Source organism: Styela clava, chromosome 7, assembly GCF_964204865.1.
Source record: "Styela clava chromosome 7, kaStyClav1.hap1.2, whole genome shotgun sequence".
Lineage (NCBI taxonomy): Eukaryota > Metazoa > Chordata > Ascidiacea > Stolidobranchia > Styelidae > Styela > Styela clava.
In genome coordinates, this window is record NC_135256.1 from 20,854,947 (window position 1) to 20,879,100 (window position 24,154).

A 24,154-nucleotide genomic window follows, 5' to 3' on the forward strand; every position below is an offset into this window, starting at 1 on the left:
TGCTTCAAATAAAAACCAAGTCCAACCTCGGTACCAATAAAACAAGGGTGAGCTATGAGTGCATGTTTATACTTTAATGTTGATATAATTAAATTTACATTTTTCGGGAACGTTTAAACTACATGTTGGCAGGCTGGCGTACGAGTCGTTGTTGTATGAAATATATATATGTCGTATGATGGTTGTTAATTTAAGATATGCACATCCCAATAAATACAATATAAATTTGATTTACACTAAAAGTGCATTTTAACTTAACAAATCTATAATCACCACTTTTAATTAATATAGAACGCTTAATACGGTCTTTTACCATGTACAAAGGTTCAACCAGAATGCATATGGTTAGCGCTAAATAAGGGACATGTATTAAAAACCCTTCCCAATCAAAGCTGGGAATAAATTTTAAGATATTTTGAACATTGTTCTTTTATGAACGATAATAACAAATGGAAAAGTGTTTTAGCGGACTATTTAATTGCATAAAAAGAATAAAACCCTTTAAATCCAACTTTTTTGCCTTAGGGATTCCATTTCATATGCTTACTTCAACCATTTAACACTTTCTAACTCAGAACTGTATGACAAGCATGACACAAGTGTTAAACAAGTGTAGTAAGGTGGAACAAGAGTGATGACATGAAGACTGGTGTGGGTCGCGACTTTTTTATTCTGAAAATATGGTTTGAAGACATTTCGTGCATCTATATGATGCTTCGTATTCCTCAATATTATTATTCTTGGTTCATATCTTAGTCAAGGTATTGTATTTGTGTTTTCGTGCTAATATACTTCTCTGTAAATTTTAAAATGAAATTTGTATCGTTGAATTAATAACATGATATTTGACTCGGTAGCACTTTCGGGGAAGCTGTTGTGTCACTCGTGATTTTGCATTATCATTTCCTCACACTATGGTTAGGATTCAGAGTAAACCGGAAAAACAAGGGGGATTGTTTCGCAGTGATGTATTCACAACCACGTAAATAATATGATTGTGCGTTTGGCAATAGTTGCCAAAAAGGTATGATTTATTGATATTATGTTGCGATTGTTTTGAGTTGAAATGGCCTAATCAGGAAACAATCAAGTCGTCACAAAATCCGAATACCTTGCGAATTAAAAGACCTTTGTATTTCGAATAAAGATTTCGACCTAAGTTGAAATAATATTTAGGTAGTAGAATGATTTAACGGAGAAAATTCAAATTAAACATTTACGTATATGCATTGATGCCCATCTGCATTCGAAGTGACAATTTGACTACACCATATATAACCAGGTACATTCTGGTTTTATTGTGCCAGAGATTATCAATTGTCACGACGTCTATAGATTTTTCGAACGATGGTATACCATGTGATGAAGCCAAGTGGGTGTAAGCAAACTTAACACCATAACACCTGTTTCCAAAATCGACCCAAATTTATAAATTTCGCTTCTATGCAATTTAAAGGAAGCTGCCTTTTTTATGATATTTTAAGATAATTTGTCCAAATCAAAGTCACACTCAGAAATAAATTAAACTTCTCCCTGAGCGTGAATAGTGTAAAATTGCGCGTTGTTAGGTAATGCCGCGGGACTTTAAGAAGAAGGCAAATAGGATCGGGAAAATGATGTGGTAAATTCCACATAACTGAAGTTCTTGTAAAACTTTGAGACCAAAATTGCTTTGTCTTGTAGGTACACTGGCAGTGAATGGGTGATAGGTAATAGGCAGCCGTGTACGATACATATTTCCATCACAGTGTTGACTTAATTTAATCCGAGTCTCGCGTGACATCTAATAATTATGATTCGATCAGAAATGTTTCGTTTTAAAATCATTTTTAACCGCTTTTCTTTTGAATAATTTTTTTTTGTTTCAATAAATGAGTTGGACATGGTAACGACTAACGACCTATGGAGATTTGAGCGAGAATCCTATCTCTATGATAAACATCACTGGTACCAGCTCCATGCCCAAACTCGTGTCGTCAAAGTGCCGAGAGGATGGTGGGCTTTTGAACTTGTATTGGTTGACTGATTGAAGTGTGGAATGATATCAGTGCTGTTTTACATGAGACGTTACTCTGGACACATCTGCACATGTGAAAAATAAATTGTCAAAAAATTTTATTCTATTGAAATTTCCGTACTTCTGCTATCTAAATTGACTAGTATTTTTTTATTGAATTATTTAAGACTTCATGTTTCAGGCGGAATATGTGGATATGCATATTGACCAAAACATTATAAGACTTGTATAAAATATCGCCCTACTAAATGCCTATTAGAGCATTTTTGTGCGCCGCGATATAAAAAACATAGAGAGCTAAGATTGCGAGATTCGAAACGTTTCACTTGTTTTAACTACATTGTTCACAAATATGGACTATGCTCACATTAAACATCGTTTCCCTGCAGTGTCTGAAGCGCTATTGTGGGTATTTTAACAAAAACTAGAGGATAAAAAATTTTTTTTTGGAAGCGTACACTATTTGTTTAGACCTGTAAACGACTATAATGCACGCGAATCTATTGACATTTGAATGGATAAGAGATGCACAAGATAAACGAAATCCTGAATAATTGACATCCAATCAGTTCAGCTGTGGTCCTGCTTGAAGTATATCTTCCACATTTGATTAAATTTACCTAATTCAATTTTAAATTTTTCAACGATCCGAACTATATTATAAAACATAGCACTCGGAATTTTCTGTTACAGGGAACAGTTTTTGATATTATTGCCTTGTGCAGTTTCAAGTGGGTGTTTCAGTCATTCACAACTGAGAATTTGTGTCGTGCGTACAGATCGGTCAATCAGAATAGTGATATTCATGCTAACAACAGTTTTACTTCAGTCTGCAAATCAAATATAATATATGTAAATTTATCGTTGTTAGATATCCAGTATATATGAAATATAATACGTATATTTACGATATATATATATATACATAACACTTCAATAGCCGAATCCCGGCTAAAAATACGATCAAACCACATCCCACATTTTCGACTGAAAGCTAACCAAAAGCAAAATTTGAATTATTGAGTGTGTGGTATGCAGGATAAACATGACTTATATAGAATATTGAGAACGTCTCTTTACAATATGTCAGCTTAAATTTAAAGCAATTCTATACTTAAACACTACTTGGAATTGAACAGAAATTGCATATATAGCCGAGACGTTGCGGGAAACTATCCTATTGTTATTACAAGACGCTTGCTGCGCATTTTTCGTATTCCGATCATATTCCTTCCGACCATTCCTTGCGAACAAAATATATGTGTGGCCCATAGCATTATGCCATCTTCACACTCAAAAGACAGTTTTGCATTTTGTTGTCGGGAAGGCGTATTGCTATTATTTAGATATACAACAGAGCATTGAATGTTAGACCAGAAATTCAGCAGAATACAATACAACGTTATACAGATGAAGTACAAAAATTTGGTCTAAACCTTATTCGGAGTAAAGGTACCACAGAATAAATTTTTATGCAAAGAGATGAACCAAACAATAGTAATATTAACGAAAAGGAGAAAATCCGAAATTGAGTTCGTCAAGAATAAATGACATGATTGCTTATGTATATTTTATGATATCAGTGGCAAAAGTGGACTGAATGAGGTTTTGCGTATCTTCCATAGGAACAAATCTGGCCCACACTTAAGGCGCGGTGTACAAATTTGAGTGTAGATGTTTCAAAAATCTTTTAAAATCTCTCTTTACTCAATATTTCGAAGATATATACAGGATAGCGCCTAATGATTTTTTTTTCGTCGCCACACTCCATTACTGGCAATTTGGTTTGTTTAACAACCTCTTTCTGAACAAATCGTATATCTTTGAGAGATCCATAATGTGTGTTTGATTGAAAAGTGAAAATAATGTGTAAGGAAAACTAACTAACTGTCAATTATCCGTTGTGTGTCTGCAGCACGAACACGCGAAACCGTTTGAAAACAGGTGACAAAATAACAGGTCGTGTGCTTTTGCCTTGAACAAAATTTTTAAAACTAATTCAATTTTCAGTATCATCTTGTTATTGATCCACCATTAATTTTTTGATATGTTTTCATCGATTCTGATTATCTCAGGTTAGGTTAAAATAAGAGAGAAATAGGGACAATAACATATCCTAACGTATCACGTATCATAATAGTATAAAATAATGACAATAACAGAAAACAGGTCTAGGAATTTCATTTTGAATGCTAAAGAGGGCTGTAACACATTATGTACCAAATAGCCGATTCACGTTGACCAGAGATGAGCGTTAAACAATCATATACGACACTACTTTTAACAAATAGTTCCTACTATATTTATGTGGACTAGATTCTCTCATTGCATAGAGACCGATTTTATTAGATATTTTCAAAAACCACTGATACCGAAATAAAGTCAATCCTATGAGTTTGGATTTAATTGTGAGAATTAGATATCACAAATTATTTTGAACTGTCAACGCCGCAGACAAAACGGTGCACACATCTTTAACAACTTCACTATTATACAACCACAATTGGCATAGGTCGCGGAACGGCTCATGAACTTTTTTGACACCAACTAGCATAGGAGCAGCCTATGAGTAGTTGCAGTGCGTATTTGCGGCTAATAGATCTCAAAATTGTTTCCGTTCTTGACGCGTATGTGTTGCAAAGTTGTAAGGTAACTGATGGATGGACACTTGCGAGGGAGAGAATTGCGTGTTAGTTAACTTTCGTGAGCTGATTAGATTTAGGGGAATGCATTTGCGCGAAACTCAAGATAGCCAGAAAGGAAGTCGAAGCTTAGTACAAAAGAATGAGTAATGTCGGAATTTTGATCAGATGTCGGCGGAAGCAACTGAAAATGACCAATATGGAGACGGAAGCGCGACTGGTTTACCGATTTAAGAGCATGAGTAATATTGTTACGATATGGCTAATGCGCTGCAAAACATTTTTTTGCCGTATTTGTACAACAAGTAGGAATATTTCTTTACACCTTATGTATGTAAATAAATAAAACAATTTAATAATTTTGTTTAAAATTCCATCGCATAAAATATATAGGTTTGATAAAAATACGGCATCTCAAAATGCATATAAACCAACGATTTTTTGGTTTGCGCTTCAGTATAGACAGAGGCTAGAGGGGACATACGAATGAAACGATACACGTTGCAAGCGGTAAACTTTCTAAAAGATAATATTAACAGAATCCCATACAATCCCATGTTTGTGGAAACTTTATCCATTATTAAATTGCACAGTTGCATAGAAAACCAGTACATACTATATGTCAGAAATACTTGCTAAGGTAGGCTGCCCAAACTGAAATTTAGACCGTCGACGTAAAACATATTTTCTACGAAGTCCAACAGGATCACTCAGTAACGTTAGCCGGTGTTGTTATTCCAAATCGCGCAGGTGTTAAATAAAAACTTCTAACACAAATTTATTTCTTTTATTTATTTATATTTTAGGTATTTCAATAGTTATAGCTTTACAATCATACTACCTTGTATTATATAAAAATGGTGCTGTTACGAACATTTGCCTTTTTGTTGTTTTTATTGTGTGCAACGGGTGCTTTTTCGCAGATCCATGGTAAGAGCTTCATATATTGTATATCTAGTTTAAGTAAATATTACATTCAATTAATTCTGTTCCGGTCCCCTCTTTATGTTATGGTCGCATATGCCATTAACAAAATAAATAAATTAATTAGTGAGCCGGAAGTGCGCTCGTTGAAATGAACTTTGTGTTCAAACAATCACTCAAATAATGATATTCGGTCATCATTTCTACGAAGTGCATTCAATCTATTATTCAATTTTTTTATTTTATTTTTATTTTAGATGACCATTATCAAAATACAGATTATTTTGGTTCTTTACATGTCGTCAGTAATTTAAAAAACAGAATTTTTGGTGAGAGGGCCAAAATTGTCTTTTTTTCAAATACCTCCTGATAAACAACGAAAAAACCAAGATTTTATGCATATATATATATATATAACACATATTTAAAATATATAAATATTGTAATAATAAACAGAATGCCCTGATGAGGAGAAAGAATTTTTCTTTAAATATATTTTGCTTATACATTTAGATGAAGGATTTTGCTATCAGCAATATATACCACCTCACAACGGATTTCCCCAGGCGATCTGTCGTAGACCGATAGGAGGAAATCCCACATTTCGGGATGTTTTTATAAGAAATGCACTTACTTGTTGCCGTAGAAGAGCAGCAGCAGGATGGGGGGATGACTCGAGTTGTAAGGTAGATGGATTATATTCAGTTACATAATATAATATTTTCATTGTTCGTCTGATTCTACAGTGATCGAATATTTCACTTACTAGAGAAACATTATATCAACACAAAAATAAACACCAGCGTTGACTTGTTTTAGCCTTGTTCTGCAATCCGAGGTTTTCTTTCACCATGGGGTGATTGGTCACGTTGCAGTAAGTCATGTGGCAGAGGAGAGCAGCGGCGCATCAGGTATTGTAGCAACGGGGTCTGTGCCGGCGTGAGAGGACGACGACAATCAGAAACTCGGACTTGCGTTTGGAAAACTTGCTGTCCTGGTACGTTTTAACTACATCAATTTAAATACATTAGTTATACAAACTTCTGAAACTGTGTTTCGAATACTCAATATATCGCTACTAGATCATCTATTCAAACCAATATTTTGTTGAAAATAATTTAGGTTATTTAATGAATAAATATTTTCCGATAATTGAGGATGTAGGGTTCTTAAAATACAGCAAGGTTTCCTGCATGAAATATACAAAATACGCAAATATTACATATATTTTACTGTAAGTGTTCTGATAAAATATACAACCATTCAGACGGCATAATTTTGACATTATCGCAAATTAGCTTGAGCAGTTCGAGTAGACCATACTGATAATTCTATCCCTTTCGAAACTCATTAGCTAAAATACTCAAAGACAGTATATTCATTTTATATTCCTAGATGATGGTAACTGGGCTTCTTGGTCTCATTGGAGCGACTGCAGTGAATCGTGCGGAGATGGATTGCAATATCGTACCAGGACTTGTTCAAATCCCTCTCCACGTTGTGGAGGAGACCCATGTAGTGGATTTCCACGTCAAATGCAACGATGTCAAATAGGACCATGTGCAAGTAGGTCAATCTTTTCGAATATATCATCGTGAAAATTACCGCATTCGTTTGCATTTGGATGTAAACCCCTCCTGAATGTTAAGCCATCACGAGTAAACGAATTTTGATAATGCACAAACTAGTTGTTCGCTTACGGAGGAATATACTTGGTGCTGCTAATGGAAATTGCTTTAAAAATACGCAAATACGTTTTTCAGTGTAGCAACATGTAACGATATGTAGCATGTCACTATAGGATTTTCAATGAGACCCACTTATCCATATCTTTTGAGGCCTTCTATCAATGAGATGGGATCTAAATACATTCAGGAATTCTGCAATGTAATGACATTAGAGCATATATGCTGATGTTAATGCCATTATGCGTGCTCACCTATGTTGTAGATACATGTTCATACATGTTGTATTTCCAAACGAAAAATTGGCCCGTAATTAATATATACCAGGAAAATATAGACCGTTATCTAACTCTTTGTACAGTGCAATTGGATGTAGAAAAAATGAGAAAGTAAATTTAGTTTCAGAAAATTTTACTACTCGGCGATAACATGATCATGATTGAAAGTATTGCGATGATTGGTTTTAGGATATCCTGGAATAATATATTAGATAATGGTTTCAATACTGTAATTGGGTGAATGGAGCCATTAATTGCATAATTCCGACAGGCAAATACATTGAAATTTATTAGGAAAGCAAATCATTGCATATGGGAAGTTCATCAAAACCAGGTCATTGAGCCTATAGGAAACGTTTCCGGTGACGCAACTGAAAATCACGTGCCGTTTTGTCACTCTACGCACGTTTGCGTTCACGTAAACATGGCGTCACCGTAATATGTTTTTGATGTTAATCTGATAAAATTACTTCCGAAAACTTTACACCAGTATTAAAGTTCAAGTCATTACGAAATTTGTATCGAATAAATGGCTTGTAGTTGAAATACAATACATGAACACGCTACATATATGAACATACATAATACATGGCTTTAAGCAAATTCTATTGAAAAAGCAAGATTCATTCTTTGAAGTATCAACATTGTGTGTCAGATAGTACTTTATTTAATTTTGAAAATTTCCAAATTGTCATTTTTGTTTTATATCCCGATAAACATCTGTGATTTTGTTGTACATTTTTGTTGAATGCGTCATTTTGTAGCTATAGGGTAGTTGAGTCCTAAAAACTATTGCAATTATCCGTTCGGGTTTGCGGCTCTCGATTGATAAAAGGTGATCTTTTCATTGTGAATCCCCTACACGCTACCTCAACAAGACAGCTGTGCCCCGACAAATAATTCAGTTTTTTATTTTTAATAATTTTATGTTTTGAATTTCTTTAGCTCTGTCATATTTTATAAGATTAATACCATGAAATAATGACAGAGAATTTAATTATGCCACAATCCGGGTAGCGTTGTCTCAAAATCCAAAATCCTCAATTCTGCATACGTCGATAAACAGTACATGGTATTTTAAAATTGTAAACATCGAAAGTATTATTGGATAAGTATGGATTCAATTGCTATCCCCAGAGACTATTGGTCACAATAAACGCTTTTATGCAGGTACAAAGCATAATTTAACGTAACATTAATGCTCGTTTTAATCCGTTCAGTTCAATATGATGTCGAAATTTTATCTAATATGTCATAACCAGAGCAAGTCTATCGGATTCTGAGAAAGAGATTATTAATCTTGTAATACAAAATTATTTATTTATAATTAATAATGAAATTAAATTTGCAATGTGAACGAAAATACAGACGCAACAATTTTATAACAAAGAATATTGATAAAAGGGGCATTTTTCGACATTGTGACGAAGGATTTTACAAATATATATTTCACAATTCCTTTTCTAACCATATGCACTGTTGTTTTTACTGCAATAAAACACCCTTAGAGCTAGTTTTTTTTAAATTCTCCTCAGCCTTAGAGGACAATTGGGTCTTGCAATTAAAATCCTGCAATGAAGTGGTTTTCAACCTCCTTACAAATTTTCTCACATAAGTCAGCGGTAATTTAATGAATGTGTCACTTGGCTCAGGATATTTCTTTCAAGCGATATATAAAACTGTGAAAATGTCTAGTCTTTATGTTTCGACATCAACTTGGTATCGCAATGGTAGGCTCAATCTGGGTTTTCGACGTTATTACGTCATAGACTTAACTCAACGTACAGCCGTTAAGGATTGGGATGTATGTAGTAGTACCTTTGACCAAATTTGGTTTACGCATCAATAGAAGATAAGTCACGAAATAGGCCATCAATGCCCTGCAATTGAGATATAACTTTGAAATATATTTGGCGACAGAAAGGCTGACGCGGACTGGCGGTTGATAATCACTGCTTTAATAAGTAGATGCTTTTTCTAAAAGCATCCTTAATTATAATTAAGGAATTATAATTAATAATTAAATAAATAATTCTTCTTCTCGTATTTTAGTGAATTGTTCTTAACGCTCCATACGTTATGGGTGTATAGTAACAAACGAATATTTTATGACTGAACATTAACATATGGTGTTTATAATCTGCAGAATGGAGCTCGTGGGTGACATCTGGTGTTTGTAGTGTTACTTGTGGAATTGGAACCATGATGAGATCACGATTTTGTTACAGTCCAATGGGAGATGAATGCGAGGGAGAATCTATCGATTTTTATCCATGCAGTGTTGGTTCTTGTGTTGGTAAGTTTGAAGGAAAATTATCAGCTTCCTTCCACTACTATCAATAAATCTTTTTAGAGGGTTGCGTCTGACCGTCATTCATTGATTATTTATAACTGTAAATATTTAGTTTACCATTAACTACACGAAATAGTGTGTAAAATTCATAATGTAATGTTAACTTGGTTTAGTCGACGGAAAGTGGTGTAGCTGGAGCTCATGGTCTACCTGCACCACGACCTGTAATCATTCAATCGGGACACGAAAAAGAAGTAGATCCTGCGCATGTCCTGCCCCAGAGAATGAAGGAAGAGAATGTTCAGGATCTGACGGCGATGTTGAACAGTGCTTGTCAAAAAGTAATAAAATATTTTAAATCTGTCCACATTCAGTTATGAGCGCATCAATGTACGTCACGTCGATTAGCTGTACTTGTTAACTTAAAAATATTGACTGTGGTCTTGTGGTCTAAAATCTTGTACTTTTTATTTTTTATTTTTACACCTATTGCACCACATATTAAAACGTGAAATACTTCAAAACATTTCATGAGTAATTAAATTTATCTTGACTGTGCTTTTTTTTTATCTTCCACGATTTTTAGCATTGTGTCCAATCGATGGAGACTGGAGTCTTTGGTCTAGTTGGAGTTCTTGTTCGTCTGAAAGATGTTCTCTACAACCTGGGACACGATCTCGTAGCAGGGCATGTGATAATCCCATGCCTAAATACGGAGGACAAAAATGCAGAGGCAAGTCGGAGGTGAAGCAAGAGTGTCTCAATCTTGAAAGCTGCCAGGGTAAAACAGTTTCTTAATTTGTTTCATTGGCATCTGGTAGACAATATGCATAAGTAGAGTACATTAACGTAAGTACCATAAAACACAAACACACAAAAAAAGAGAAATCAGTTAGATATAATTATTGTTAAACTAACATAATTATCCACGAATGCATAGCAGCCAGAAAATTAAAGTACTTATTTTATGACGGAAAGAAAAGATTGGTATTGCCAATCTAATATCTGCACAATATGTTTAGTTGACTGCTTGCAGAAAAACATTACCATAATTTGGTAATGAATAGGCTCAACATCATCACATTAACCGTAATGTATTAAAGCCGTTAAAAATTGCCCCGGAATAATTTTGCGAATTCATGTTATTGACGCGTCATGGGCATAAAAAATTACAGCCAATTATTTATTTTAGTTGAGGGTGTTTATGGACAATGGTCAGCATGGTCACCATGTACGTCGTCTTGTGGTTCATGCGGAATTAAACTCCGAACAAGAAAATGCATACACATGGTCGAGGCACCAAACACCGTAAGTATAGCCTATGTTTAAACAGACTAAAATTGCTTTGTCGTTTAATTCAACGAAGAACTATATGAGATGAATCTAACTTGAATCTGGATGAATCTACAAGCTGAAGCGAAATTCGAGTATGAACGTTTTTTGCAATTCTTTATCCATGTATTTGTTAAAAAAAAAGGCAACATCGTATGAGTTATTGGTGATTGTGTTTTACAAATGTGCAAGTTTTCCTCACTGTTTAGTGAAATTATTCTCCCTTTTCCTGTCGCCTACTTTTAATAGATGTAACATGAATGAAGTTTATGTGTATCACAACGTAACGCTTTCTCTCATACTTCAATCGAAATGTTAGCAATTGCTCATTCAACTGCCATGGTTAGTTCAAAAATATCTTTTATTCCACAGAATTTATTTGTTCACTAAATATTTAATTTACAACTTTTTATTATCGTAGTTACTTTCAAAAAATTGTATATATCACATAAAATTTCAGGAAATTATTGGCAACCCTGAAATATTTTGCGACAGCGACAAGGAATTGGGAACTGAATCCTGTTATACAGGGCTTTGTCCGGACGGCTCAAATCCTTGTGGATCTGTTGCTTTGCCAGCTGACGATAAAAGTCAGGAAAACGCAGTCATAGAAGATAATTTTGATATGTACCAACGATCCGATCAAAAAACGGGTGATGTGGCTGAGGCCTCGACAGATTATTCCGACAATTCATATGATTATTCACATGAATACAATTACTATAGTGGGGACCATAATTATGAAGTATCAAAATACTCAAGCTATGATTACGACCAAACGCACGAATCCAACGGTTTTAATGTGAACAGTGAAGATGTTGTGCCCGACTCTTGGACTAGACTTGATCTTCCATTAGATGATGGCAACATCGACGACAATGTTCCGGTTAGAGCGTTGGAAAGTGAGGATGATGATGAGACGCCTAATAGCGACAGCGTGAATGAATACGAAGAAGATGACGACACAATGGCACGTTTTGAGGATTCGGTATCTTCAGGCGAAGGAGCTGGTATGTGCAAGGTTCATGTCGTTTTATAAATATCAGTTTTATACTGATGTTCCTCTATGTACTTGCATGTCTGACCTCATCTGTGTAATATAGCGTTCCAATTTTATCGTACTACTTACATTTATATCATAACTTGTTCTAATGACCTAAACAAAATGAACAATTTAAAACAGTTTATTGAATAAATGACGTCTAAGACAAGTAAACAAGTTGCTAGAGATACTAAACTCCAGTCCCAATCACCTCTCTCTTCTACTGAAGTTCGCCAATTGTTAAACGTTGGAGAAGATAATTCTTGTTTGGCGACCACTCACTAACAGTGATTTGTAACGATTTTTAAAATCTCGTTTAAAGATTCTCCATTAGAAATATTGCACGAAGACCAAATAGCCGGTTGCAACGAAATGAATAACTTGAAAGGAAAAAAATTATCGAGGGCAAAAGGTTGTTGTGAAGTTCTGGTAATTAATTAAAATGCAATTTCAATTTTCTTCTTTTTTTTGTTTCACAGCTTAAAGTATTGTTTTAATTTGTCAATTTATTTTTAATACCAACGCATTTTTGTCTACTCGGCGTATTATGGATTCTATTTATCTATCTATTTTCCGTTCGATGACAATTTTATCTATGATTATATTAAATACTATTTAATAATTTTTTACCCGGCTCTTTATCCGAAAAACTGGGAGGTTTTTCAAATATTCAGACAAACACATAATTAATTTAGATTTTGTGGTCTTCGATCAGGACAAATTCTTATAGCATAATTCCATATTATATATTCTAAATATTATAGCAAAAAGAAAAAAGCGTTTAAAATTTGGCCACTATCAACCCGTGATTATTATTATTATTTAATGCGTTAGTTTCCGAAAAAAGTAACCGCATAAACTTCATAACGTTTATTGAAAATTATGTTTCATAGGCTCATGGTATGAACAACAGCGATGTATATTCGCCAGAAAGGCTGGAAGAATGCTTTACCTTGCACTTCCAAGCGGCAGTAGATCATGCGGATTCAATGTACGATGCAGACCAATTGTACGACAATGACATACTCACTGGTCGGGGTGTTCAGCGCAATACCTGCATATACGAGAAAAATGAAAGATTTCTGCAAACCATATGCTGCTTAATGAAAGATTGTAATACGTGGAAAAATGGTAAATCAAAAGTTATTGTTTTTGGAAGTGTGAACAAATAGAATGCAGTGATTTTCATAGGATTTAAAAGTGAATTGAGAAAACTGCGGACTATTTCGTTGTACATTTTTACACATTCAGGGCATATGATAGTATTTTATCGAGGTTGAAAAATCTGGGGGATTAAAGTGTGAAAACCCCGATGTCGTTGAATGCAGCTGAAAATTATTTCAATCAAGAATGCCAATTGCGCCATAGTTTATGCTACAAATTTATTATAGCTTACATCAGGGTGGTCCAAACTGCGGCGCGCCGACACATTCCGTGCGGCCCGCAGAATAATTTTAGCGTACACTACTAAACCATTGGCAGATATTTGTATTTATTAGCAGAACATACTTGATTTATTTCTAAACCATTCCAACTGGGAATAGTCCCTTTCCCAATCCCGATATCGGGATTGATGTTTGTTAAAAATCACGGAATTTCATTGTTGTATCTATGACCGTCAATACGGTGGTTATATGGAGATGAGGTCCTGTGATCGGTAAAGGGAGAATCAATTGTCTTGTACAAACAGGACCAGGCCAATGAGATGAGCTCGTGTCAAGTGACTCCTCATTTGAAGAGACGTTTTGTGCCTTTATTGTAGTCAAAACACTACTCTATTTTCAAGCGTTGACCACGTGACCGCAGTGACGAACCGCAGAGCTGACTTAGCGCCGCGGAATCAAGCGTTTTTTATTATCTGGTTCTGAGGTCCCAACTTAGACGAAATTGGTGTTTTTTGACGATAGCCCTAAGCCCGCTCACGCTACAAGTAATAAATTTTTTTCAAATATACCAATTCATCATACAATCCGTGCAGAAAAAAGGTGACCAAAGTAAACTGAGAAGAAACGTATTTTCTAAGTCACAACAACGTTAAACCACAATGTCTGGTGCGTTTTCAAGTAATATCCGTCACGAAAGAATATAATTTTAAGCAACATTACCAAACTGAACACGAGAAAAGATACCGAAAATATTATGATATTTCTCGGGAAGCCTTTTTTAAAATAAATGGAGGCTTCATATAGTTTCCTTGAAAAACTGATTAGAACGATAAACTCTCATTCTTAATTATATTTAAAGTGAGTAAACTCGCGATGTTTTGATCACTTTTGGGTTTTCTCCGACTGCGACCCGCGCGACCTCCTCATAAGTTTTTGCGGCCCTTCAACCTCACAACCTTGGACCACCCTGGCCTACATTATTGCTAACTTTTTATGATTACTCAACTTACATTACACTATTCCATTGCTTTGCAGGGAGATTGCGATATCAATGCAAGGTGTGCAGAGGTCTTGACAGCTGTCAATCGTGTCTCCATTTGCTCATAAGCGGATAAAAAGTGATGTCCAAATAATGATATATAAACGTTCTTTAACTTATTTTTCATGCTTTCTTCACGTTGCTAATTACTTGCATTCATTAAACTTAATCACGCTAAACAGACAGATATTGAATGCAATGAAAAATTCTTTGATTTTGGGGTCGATCACATGGTGACAGCAAATACAAAATTATGTTTTCAACCATGAGTAATGAGTAGAATAAATTTGGTTTCCTAAAATAAATATAGTCTTACTCCTGTCGAAATTTTACGGACTTTTTTCTTCAGATGTTTGTAATTTTGGTCTTCGAAGCAATATTATTAAATTTAATGGAATTACAATCAAGGATAAACAAATATTCGTTGTTTCTGTCATATTTGTTCACAGATTATTTACATCTATTGCCGTTTTCATAACATTCTATAATGTACATATTTTTTCTCATATAAAAATTTTGTTTTCTGTCTATATACCGTTGAATTTTGCCTCAGTGTAATGTTCTATATTTTCAGTGTTCTTTATTTTTTCTAGTTCGAAAAGATAGAATAAAAAGTTTTGTAGAGTTGTTTTAAAAGGATTTGGCGAAATATGGGTTAAGGTTTGGTGAAATGACAATGTCATCAATGCTGCAAACAATGTAGCAAATCTTTATAGTATTAAGTCGATATAGTCACCAATATATATCATAAATTATTATGTTAGTATGTGACGGGAAAAGAATTCAGCACGTTTGTCCCGCTGCAACATTATTCTTAAAACCATCAAAAATGTGGTACTTATCAACATTATTCTTAAACCATAAAAAATGTGGTACTTATCTATTAATTTCACTTATTTGTTATTTTCTGGGAATTTCGTCTGATTGAACTTTGTATACAATCTTTGCATCTTTTGCAGTTTCTACATTTGAAAGTTGCTACCTAAATATATATAGTCTTATAAAAAGTGTGATTGACGTCTAGGCTCACAAGACGTTGATTACACTCGTTCTTATTAACAGATGTCAGACGCTAAGCAACGTCGAGCTCGGTTAGAACTTGCTTGGCTGATCGACTGGAAATACCGACTGTCCTTGGCTTCGCTTATTTGCAAACCATAATAATAATTTGTGTCACTTGAATATTTCAATCCATATGAATATATTTGTTCAACATATACAAGAATTTTTAAATGAAGCATGAATTAGTTTATGTTATGGTGCTTCCCTGATTACATTTTGAATGAATACTTGTTAGGGAAGCAGTAATATACTGATTGTCTCACACTTGTCTTTCTTATATCAGAGTTGTCAAACTTGTCCCACATTTTTCCTGCTCCTTCAACACTTATCAGGCTTGGCTAACACTTTTCCTGATTGTAAAACACATGTTCTGCTTGCAGCACACCTTTTATTTTTCCCCTACTTGTTCTGCTTTTCCCATAATTCTTACTTGTCCAGATAGGCCATTTTTAATGCTTGTCCAGACTAGTACCGCTTGTCCCCGACTTGATTCACACATTTTTAACTTTCCTCACACACCTCCTGATTGTATATACTTGCTTGTCTCACAATACTCTTGTTTTCCACATTTGTCTTGCTTTTACAATACTTGTATTGCTTGTCCCATACTCCTATTGTTTGTACCAGAATTTTTCCGCCTGTCGCCCACTATGCCTACTTGTCTCACTGATGTCCTGCTTGTTACGTACATGTTCTGATTGAAACAAAGATATCGTGCCTGCCTCACACTTGTCAGTTTCGTTCCACACACTTCCTGATTTAATCAAACTTATATTGCTTGTCTCACAATTTCTCTGCTTGTCCCAATGGAGCATTGTTCTTAAAGCCCAACTAAAAATATAAAAGGGAGTTTACTTAGCTTATAATTCCACTTATACGATGTTTTTGAGCATTTCTTCCAACTGAACTTCTGTCGCGGACCGTCCGCTTTTATATTGTGTCTATATATATTTTTAGGTTTATAGACTGTTATTTCGACCATTAATCCGTAGTCAGCAGTACCCGCATTTGAAATAGAACATTATAAATCGTGAGAATTAATTTTGAGAGAAGTGTAACTCGCAGATGTCAGTAGCGTACAAAAACACGCTCGCATGTAGCGCCGATCAAGTGCATTAAATGCGAAACTATTACTTGGATTTTAATGTTAAACAAATTGATTTTTAATTGCCATTCAATGATAATTCACATGCGTCGTGATTAGTGGTGGGCAAATAGTTTTTTTAGTTGAATTATTCGAATATTTTCAACGAACACAACACCGAATACTGAGTATTGTCATTTCAAACAACCGTATTTGGGATGTCGGCCGCCGAAACGATCGCCGTGACAATTTTATTTTTCGGAATTTACTTGAAGACTGAAAACGTCGCAGCAATGCAGCGATTTTTATTTTCTAATTGTGTCATAATCCAAGGCCGCATTAAAGTTTTAGTATTTTATTTATTATATTAAAGTACTTTTTATTCACTAGTAAATATTAATTCTCTTGCAACGGCGGATATCGCAGTTTGGTTTTTAATTTTTGAACATAAATTTCGATTTCACATTGGCGACGATGTCAAAGACAACTATTAAGAAGTGCATTCACAATACAAATTAATTTTATGCTGATTTTCTATCTTTTTTGTAGGATTTGTATCACAGTTTGTAAATTAAGGTCCCAGTTTTAAGCGAACAGTATCACTGACCCCGGAATGCGATATTTGTGAATAGTTGATTTTTATGCTTTTAATTTTATATCGTGTCCGTGTTACTTTCGTATTAAATAATAATAATAACGAGAATATCGGTCAGAGACCGAGGACTCATCGATCGAAAGTTAGTGGTCCCCAAAACAGCGCTCTTATTCCATAGTGACACCTTGTGTCCCATCACTAATTAATAAATAACTCGCTAATTATACGACATAATTTATCTAAAATCAATAGGCTTCTAGTCCGACATATAATGAATGCACATGCAGAATTTCGCTTTCGTGAGATATCGCGTGCATCTAACAGACAAACAGACAGACAAATACCTATCAACATACTTACCGATTAAAATCGATAAGTAATTAAAAACTCCGCAAATTGGTAATACTCTCTAATACTCAATGTTGAGAATTCACGTAACCCAGCTTTAGAATAAAACACTGCTAGTAATTACTTGAATAAATCGGCAATAATGGCATTTCTACGTGGTCAAAATAAAAATAATATTTCTCCCCGTCCTCAATATCTTGGAAAATTTCCATAGAATACAAAATTTACCAGTCGTACTTATCTGGTTCGACAATTCTAAATTTACAAAAAAGGTGTTGGCGCGCTTTTTTCAAAATTAGAAATATAATAATCCTTACCCGTAAGTGGAACACGTGGGACTAGGAATAAAACACTGATACCTAAACACTTGAATAAATCGGCAATAATAGCATTGCTACGTGGTTAAAATAATATTTCTCCCAATCCCCAATATCCTGGAAAATTTCAAGGGGGACAAGTGGACACGACATTTTTGAGACACCCTATTACATGTAGGTTTTAGTACGTAAGTTTGCAATTTACGTTGGTACCTTTTTCTCATCGGCATTATCATTCGAAATGAAATACTGTTCTAATTGCTTACAAGAAAGTGGCCAATCATTTCCATCATACTGAATCCTAATTTTAGACATTTCTTTGAGTTACAGTGGATCTCTTCACGCGTTATCACATATAAACAATAAACAGTGCCTCACCTGCGTATGTGCAATTGTAGTAATCTTCCACATGTGTGTATAGCGACATCTAGGCTCGGGTCACATGACCTGTGACGCGCTGCCACGTTTTGGCTTCTGTTTTGATAGATGGACACTCAACTCGGGGATCTCTCGCGACACGCACCTACTACTACTCCAAGCCTCTGCCTCATTTTTGAGTTAAGTTATTTTACTGTTTAATATCTATTTTATGCTTTTATAACGTCGCTATTTTAATACAACATACAACAAAGAACTTGCACATTTTACTAGAGACTTGAAAGCGGACAGGAATAAGGAAGCACAGTCTCGGCACGCGGAGTTTAGGGAACAACAGCATGAACCCTACATAAAGTTGGTGATTTCCCGACGTGATCGAGTTCAACTTCAAGCCTCAACCTCAAGAAACCGGATTCAAGGTTTTAGATTTTATTGCTGGAACAGACTGATATTATCAATTTTAAGACCTTTATATATATTAGCTTTTAAAGGACTATTTTATCGAGTGCGTTTTAGCCCAATGTTTTTATTTACGTTGCCATTATTAGATGCAACGTAATTTTACTCAAAGACAATTTTCATTCGAAAGCACGCAGACTGACTTGGTTCTAATTGATAACAATAGCAACGAATCACCAGAACGTGCAATGAATCAGTCTGAGCCACAAATAGATGTAAGTAGCATACCAATTGTCGGCTTTCTCAATGGTAATGTCGGTCAGGTCCTTCCACAACCGCAGTTTATATATCAACCGCGTCCATCACTCCAAATTAACGAGTTTTGGTCCCATTCCCCTGACTCGTGGTTTACATCAACTGAAGCAGGATTCCGCATGGAATGATAAACGATGATGTGGACAAATATTGCTATGTTATTCGGTGCCTGAACGACCGTCAATTAGAGACCATACACTCGCGTCTACCAGGCGAGCATCATTCCAGTTGTCATCAACTTTTGCGGGAACTTCTGATCAATATTTATTCCGTCCCGCTTGGAGATCGCATACGAGATATCTACAACGGCGGATGCTCTAATCTCAAACCATCCGAAATTTTAAGAAAGCTACGCAGTTTTTTTTGCCCAAATGACGCTCCCAACACCAACCAGGAATTTTTAAAGGAGATGTTCTTTCAGCAACTACCGCCAGATATTGTTTCAGCTCTTTCTGCCCATCCGGATGATACCATCGATATTTTAGCCTATCGAGCTGATAGTATATTCGCCAGACGATCTTTACAATCTGCTGATAACATTTCTTATAAAAATCATGCATCAAACCCCGACTATAGCGTCGACAACAGTAAAAATTCTTTCCATGTCGAATTTAGCTCAATGATGTCGAAGTTAGCTAACGAAGTTAGTAATCTTCGAAAGGAACTTGACAATATGAAGCATAACCCTACACATTGGTCTTCGGATGCTGCACCACCTACTTCTCTTAGCTCTAATGCGTTAACTCAACATCCTGTACGTGTCAGAAACGGAGAGCGCACGAGTCTTGTGAATCCATCGAGAGCCCTTTTGTTGCAAAATCATCAATCATCATCTAGTAACAACGCCAACTACAGAAATCACCGACTCAATGCACCGACAGTTTGCTGGTATCATCAACGTTATGGAAATCTAGCACGCAACTGCGTTCAGCCCTGTGCCTTTTCCAGTCGGGGTCCTTTTTTTCGCCTAGGGCGCAGTAAAAGATCTTCACAGCGCCATATAAATTCACTTAATAAACCTAATTCCAATTCGACGATATGAAAAGCGGCCGACAATTCCTGGTTGATACTGGTGCAACAGTTTTCCTAATTCCCCCACATTCGAAACGTTACAACCATCGTCGATCAGGCCGAAAGTTGTATGCCGCCAACGGTACACCTATACCGTGGTATGGCCAACGAGCAGTGTCTATTACATTAGATAACGATATCAAATATGACTGCCATTTTCAAATAGCTCGTGTTTCTCAACCGATATTAGGAGCTGATTTTTTGTCACAACATAATCTTGTGGTTGACTTACGCAACTCGCGTCTCTTCGATCCTGATTCCAATACCTATATATGTGGTAAGAAGTCCTTTGGCAAATCAATAGCAGCCAAAAAAGGATAGCAGTGAGGTACGAATATGCGTCGACTATAGATCCCTCAACAATCGGACGATAAAAGACAGATGGCCAGTACCTCACATGCGTGATTTCACCAATGAATTACATGGTTGCCACTATTTTAGCAAATGTGACCTTTCGAAAGCATATCATCAAATACCTCTTCATCAATCTGATAGGAAGAAAGCTGCTTTCATCTGTCCTGAAGGATTGTTTGAACCAGTAACTTCACCATTCGATCTCTGCAACGCCTGTTCATCATTTTCGCGCTTTCTGTAGGAAGTAACTTCCGGTTTGAAAAAGATATTCGTATTCCTCGATGATATATTAATTGCAACCGAAACTGAGGGACAACATCGTCAAGCGCTAAGGCAACTTATCTTACGCCTACGAAAATACCGTCTTGTCTTGAATGTTGATAAATGTGAGTTCGGCAAACAAGAGCTCGATTTTTAGGCCATCACGTGACACCGAAGGGTATCTATCCACTATCTTCAAAGGTTGAAGCAATCGACAAGTTTCCTTTACCAATTACTTCAAGAACTCCGATCTTTTCTCGGTCTAGTATGTTACTACCACCGCTTTGTCAAGAACTGCGCGGCCGTATTAAAACCACTGCATGATCTAGCGTCACAGAGTAAGAATAAACGACAGTCACTCAAATGGACTCCTGAAACACTGCAGTCATTCGAAAAGATTGAATCAGAACTAGCATCTGAAATAATGATTGTCCATCCAAATCATACTGCAACTCTCTCTTTACTGATCGACGCCAGCCAAGTGGCAATGGGTGCCGTCCTTCAACAATGTGTTGGCGGCGAATGGCCACCTCTCGGATTCTTTTCCAAATCACCTATTTAGCACAAAGCAACTATTCCGCATTTGATCGCGAGCTTTTAGCAGCCTATTCCGCAATACGTCATTTTAGCACGCAGCTGAAGGGACGGAAGATTCAACTTGTAACAGATAACATAGCTCTTGTCAAAACGGTAAAAAATCCTACTGAAAGATTTGTTGCTAGGCAGGCACGGCATTTGGAGTTTTTTTCCGCATACACTGGTGACGTCAGACATTTGAAAGGCTCACTTAATACTGTCGCGGACACATTATCTCGTATTCAAATTAATTCAATTCATTCCAACATCAATGTCAATAGCATTTTTCAGCCTCCGCAGTCAATTTCCTTGCATGAACTGCACGCCGCTCAACAAAACAAAACTGATCGAATACAAAAGGAATTCTGAGAAGCATTCTCTCGAATAAGTAGATGTTCCAATCGCAGAACTAAGCGGAACTTTAGTATTCGATACATCAGCAGCCTAAATTGAGGGCATTTGTACCTAAATTGTTACGCAAGAAACTATTTGACAACATTCATAGTTTAGCTGATCCTGGTGCCAGAGGCTCAACTGATCTAATTTCATCACGCTACGTGTGGCCCGGAATGGCTAAAAACATTAAGCAATGGGTTCGTGAATGCGCTCAATGCCAGCGTTCAAAAGTGCAACGTTATACACGGACCCAGATGACAAATATCAATGTTCCATGCGATAGATTCAACACTGTCAATGTTGATATATTAAGTCCACTCGGATTAAGCAGAGGCTACAACTACATTCTGATGTGTGTAGATCGTTTCTCACGTTGGTTAGAATGCATCCCATTGTCTGATATTACCGCTGAAAAGGTTGCCAATGGATTTGTATTTGGCTGGGTATCACGATTTGGAGCACCAAAGAGGATCATCACAGATTGTGGGAAACAATTCAAATGCAAGCTTTGGTCGGATCTAATGAATTTTCTTGGCACAGACCATTCTACAACTCTTCCTTACTCGCCACATATGAATAGTTTAGTGGAACGCTCAAAAATGCCCTTCGCGCTATGGAGAATCCTGGAGACTGGTATGACAATTTAGGATTTGTATTGCTCGGCATTAGGAGTGTCACCAAAGAAGATTTAGGTTTGTCCTCGGGAGAAATCCTGTACGGAGCACATCCTCGGCTTCCTGGTGAGCTCGTAGAGACTCGTCCAAATCAAAGTACAATCGAACCGTATATTCATGTCAACAAGATGCGCAGATTTTTCAACAAACTACAAAGCGTGCCTACTCGACAGCAGCCGCCTAACCAAGTTTATTGGACACGTTTAGTGGACATAACGATCGTTTTGTTTTTATGTTGTTCTTGTTCTTCTTTGACACTTTTTGGACACCTAGTGTAAATATTAAAAAACCGATTTTCTCTTTGATCACTGGACCAATCAGGGGCGGACACCCGGGGGGCGAGGGGGGGCTGTCGCCCCCCCCCCCCCCCCCAATAATTCCGCAAAAAATATTAATAGATGTTGTTTCCGCCTTACAAAATTATCATTTCCGAAAAGTGCGATAGTCAAGCGCAATTAAACGGTTAATAGTCACCGATATTATAACTGTTTTCTTACAATAATGTGGACCAGAGCGCCTTCGGAGCACCTCACATTTTCGTGAAACATGCGCGCTCGCACGGGTAATACTCCGTCTTCAAACGCGCCACGGTTTTGCACAACTAATTCATTTTTGTACAATTTAATATGATTTTCTCATTGTCAAAATGTTCAATAATGTTATTGTTGGCACTTGCGAGAGAAGTGAAAGAGGCAAACTGTGTTGCATTACAACAATTAATTATTATCGCTAAAAAATTAACTAGATCTAAAGTTGTTATAAACAATTTTCACCGCTGGACGTATCTTTTCACGTTATGGATTTCGTGCAAGGCCCAGCATAATTTGCGGGCAAAGATCAAAGCATTTACTATGTCGAAAAGTTGAAAAGCGGCAATATAAAATACTAAAAATAAAACTGTAAATAATGTAAATTTTGATGAGGCCCGCGACAGTCTAAAAACGCTTTTCTAGGCATCGAAAATCGCAAAATTTCACAAATTATGTTTGCTGGACCTTTAAAAACATTTCGTCACTAAAATCGAAACACGGTCAATTGTGAGCGGGATTTGCCTTTTTATCCATTACTTTTAAATTTGATGTCGAAGATTTTTGTGTTAACATTAAACAAAGCTGACAACGCGACTTTTCCCCGGTTTGTGATGATATATATTATATAAGATAATTCAAATATATTCGATCACTTTTTGTATTTATTTATGTATTTTTTTGTGTACTGAAATAACTTTTACTACGTAAGAATTGACAGAAAATTTATGGATTTTTCGAAAGGTATTATCTTTAAAAATAATCGGAATGACAACATTGCGATTGAGCGGAGTCAGTGTGACAAGTACATCTTAAATTTATTGAATTCGCAAAATAGCAAAAATACGGATCAAAACAATATATAAACGGGCAGTTTACCACACATTTTTATGTCCGCGGATTGCCGTCGTGTTTTAGAGTGGTTCTTGTTTTGTCGACTCAACCGCAGTTTAAATTGAAGACAATTAAATTAGTAAATCAAGACGTTTTGAATATGCTGTATCGGTCTTTGATTGATTACTTTGCACAAGTGAAAAATCATTTTTCGCTGATAAAATCGGCTCTTTCAACAAGTGGCGTAATCGCGGCGACTCTTCCGCGTGGATTTCGAGGCGGTGAATTTGTATTTTTGATTTACTAGTATACTTTATAACTATTTT

The 24,154-nt window shown here is 36.0% G+C and overlaps 2 protein-coding genes across 2 annotated transcripts; both read left to right on the forward strand.

Moving 5' to 3' along the window:
* Positions 1 to 5,460: 5,460 nt before the first annotated feature.
* Positions 5,461 to 15,554, forward strand: LOC120328095 (properdin-like). Its single transcript, XM_039394495.2, has 12 exons — positions 5,461 to 5,589; positions 6,097 to 6,269; positions 6,403 to 6,580; positions 6,979 to 7,149; positions 9,693 to 9,842; positions 10,013 to 10,180; positions 10,426 to 10,620; positions 11,032 to 11,147; positions 11,632 to 12,181; positions 12,536 to 12,642; positions 13,107 to 13,344; positions 14,634 to 15,554. The coding sequence occupies exons 1-12, from the start codon at positions 5,517 to 5,519 to the stop codon at positions 14,711 to 14,713; spliced, it is 2,199 nt and encodes a 732-aa protein (XP_039250429.2). The 5' UTR covers positions 5,461 to 5,516; the 3' UTR covers positions 14,714 to 15,554.
* A 2,910-nt stretch (positions 15,555 to 18,464) lies between these two features.
* On the forward strand, positions 18,465 to 22,619 carry LOC144425188 (uncharacterized). The gene is made up of 2 exons (XM_078114658.1): positions 18,465 to 18,600; positions 18,695 to 22,619. The coding sequence occupies exon 2, from the start codon at positions 19,260 to 19,262 to the stop codon at positions 20,175 to 20,177; it is 918 nt and encodes a 305-aa protein (XP_077970784.1). The 5' UTR covers positions 18,465 to 18,600; positions 18,695 to 19,259; the 3' UTR covers positions 20,178 to 22,619.
* The last annotated feature ends 1,535 nt before the right edge of the window (positions 22,620 to 24,154 follow it).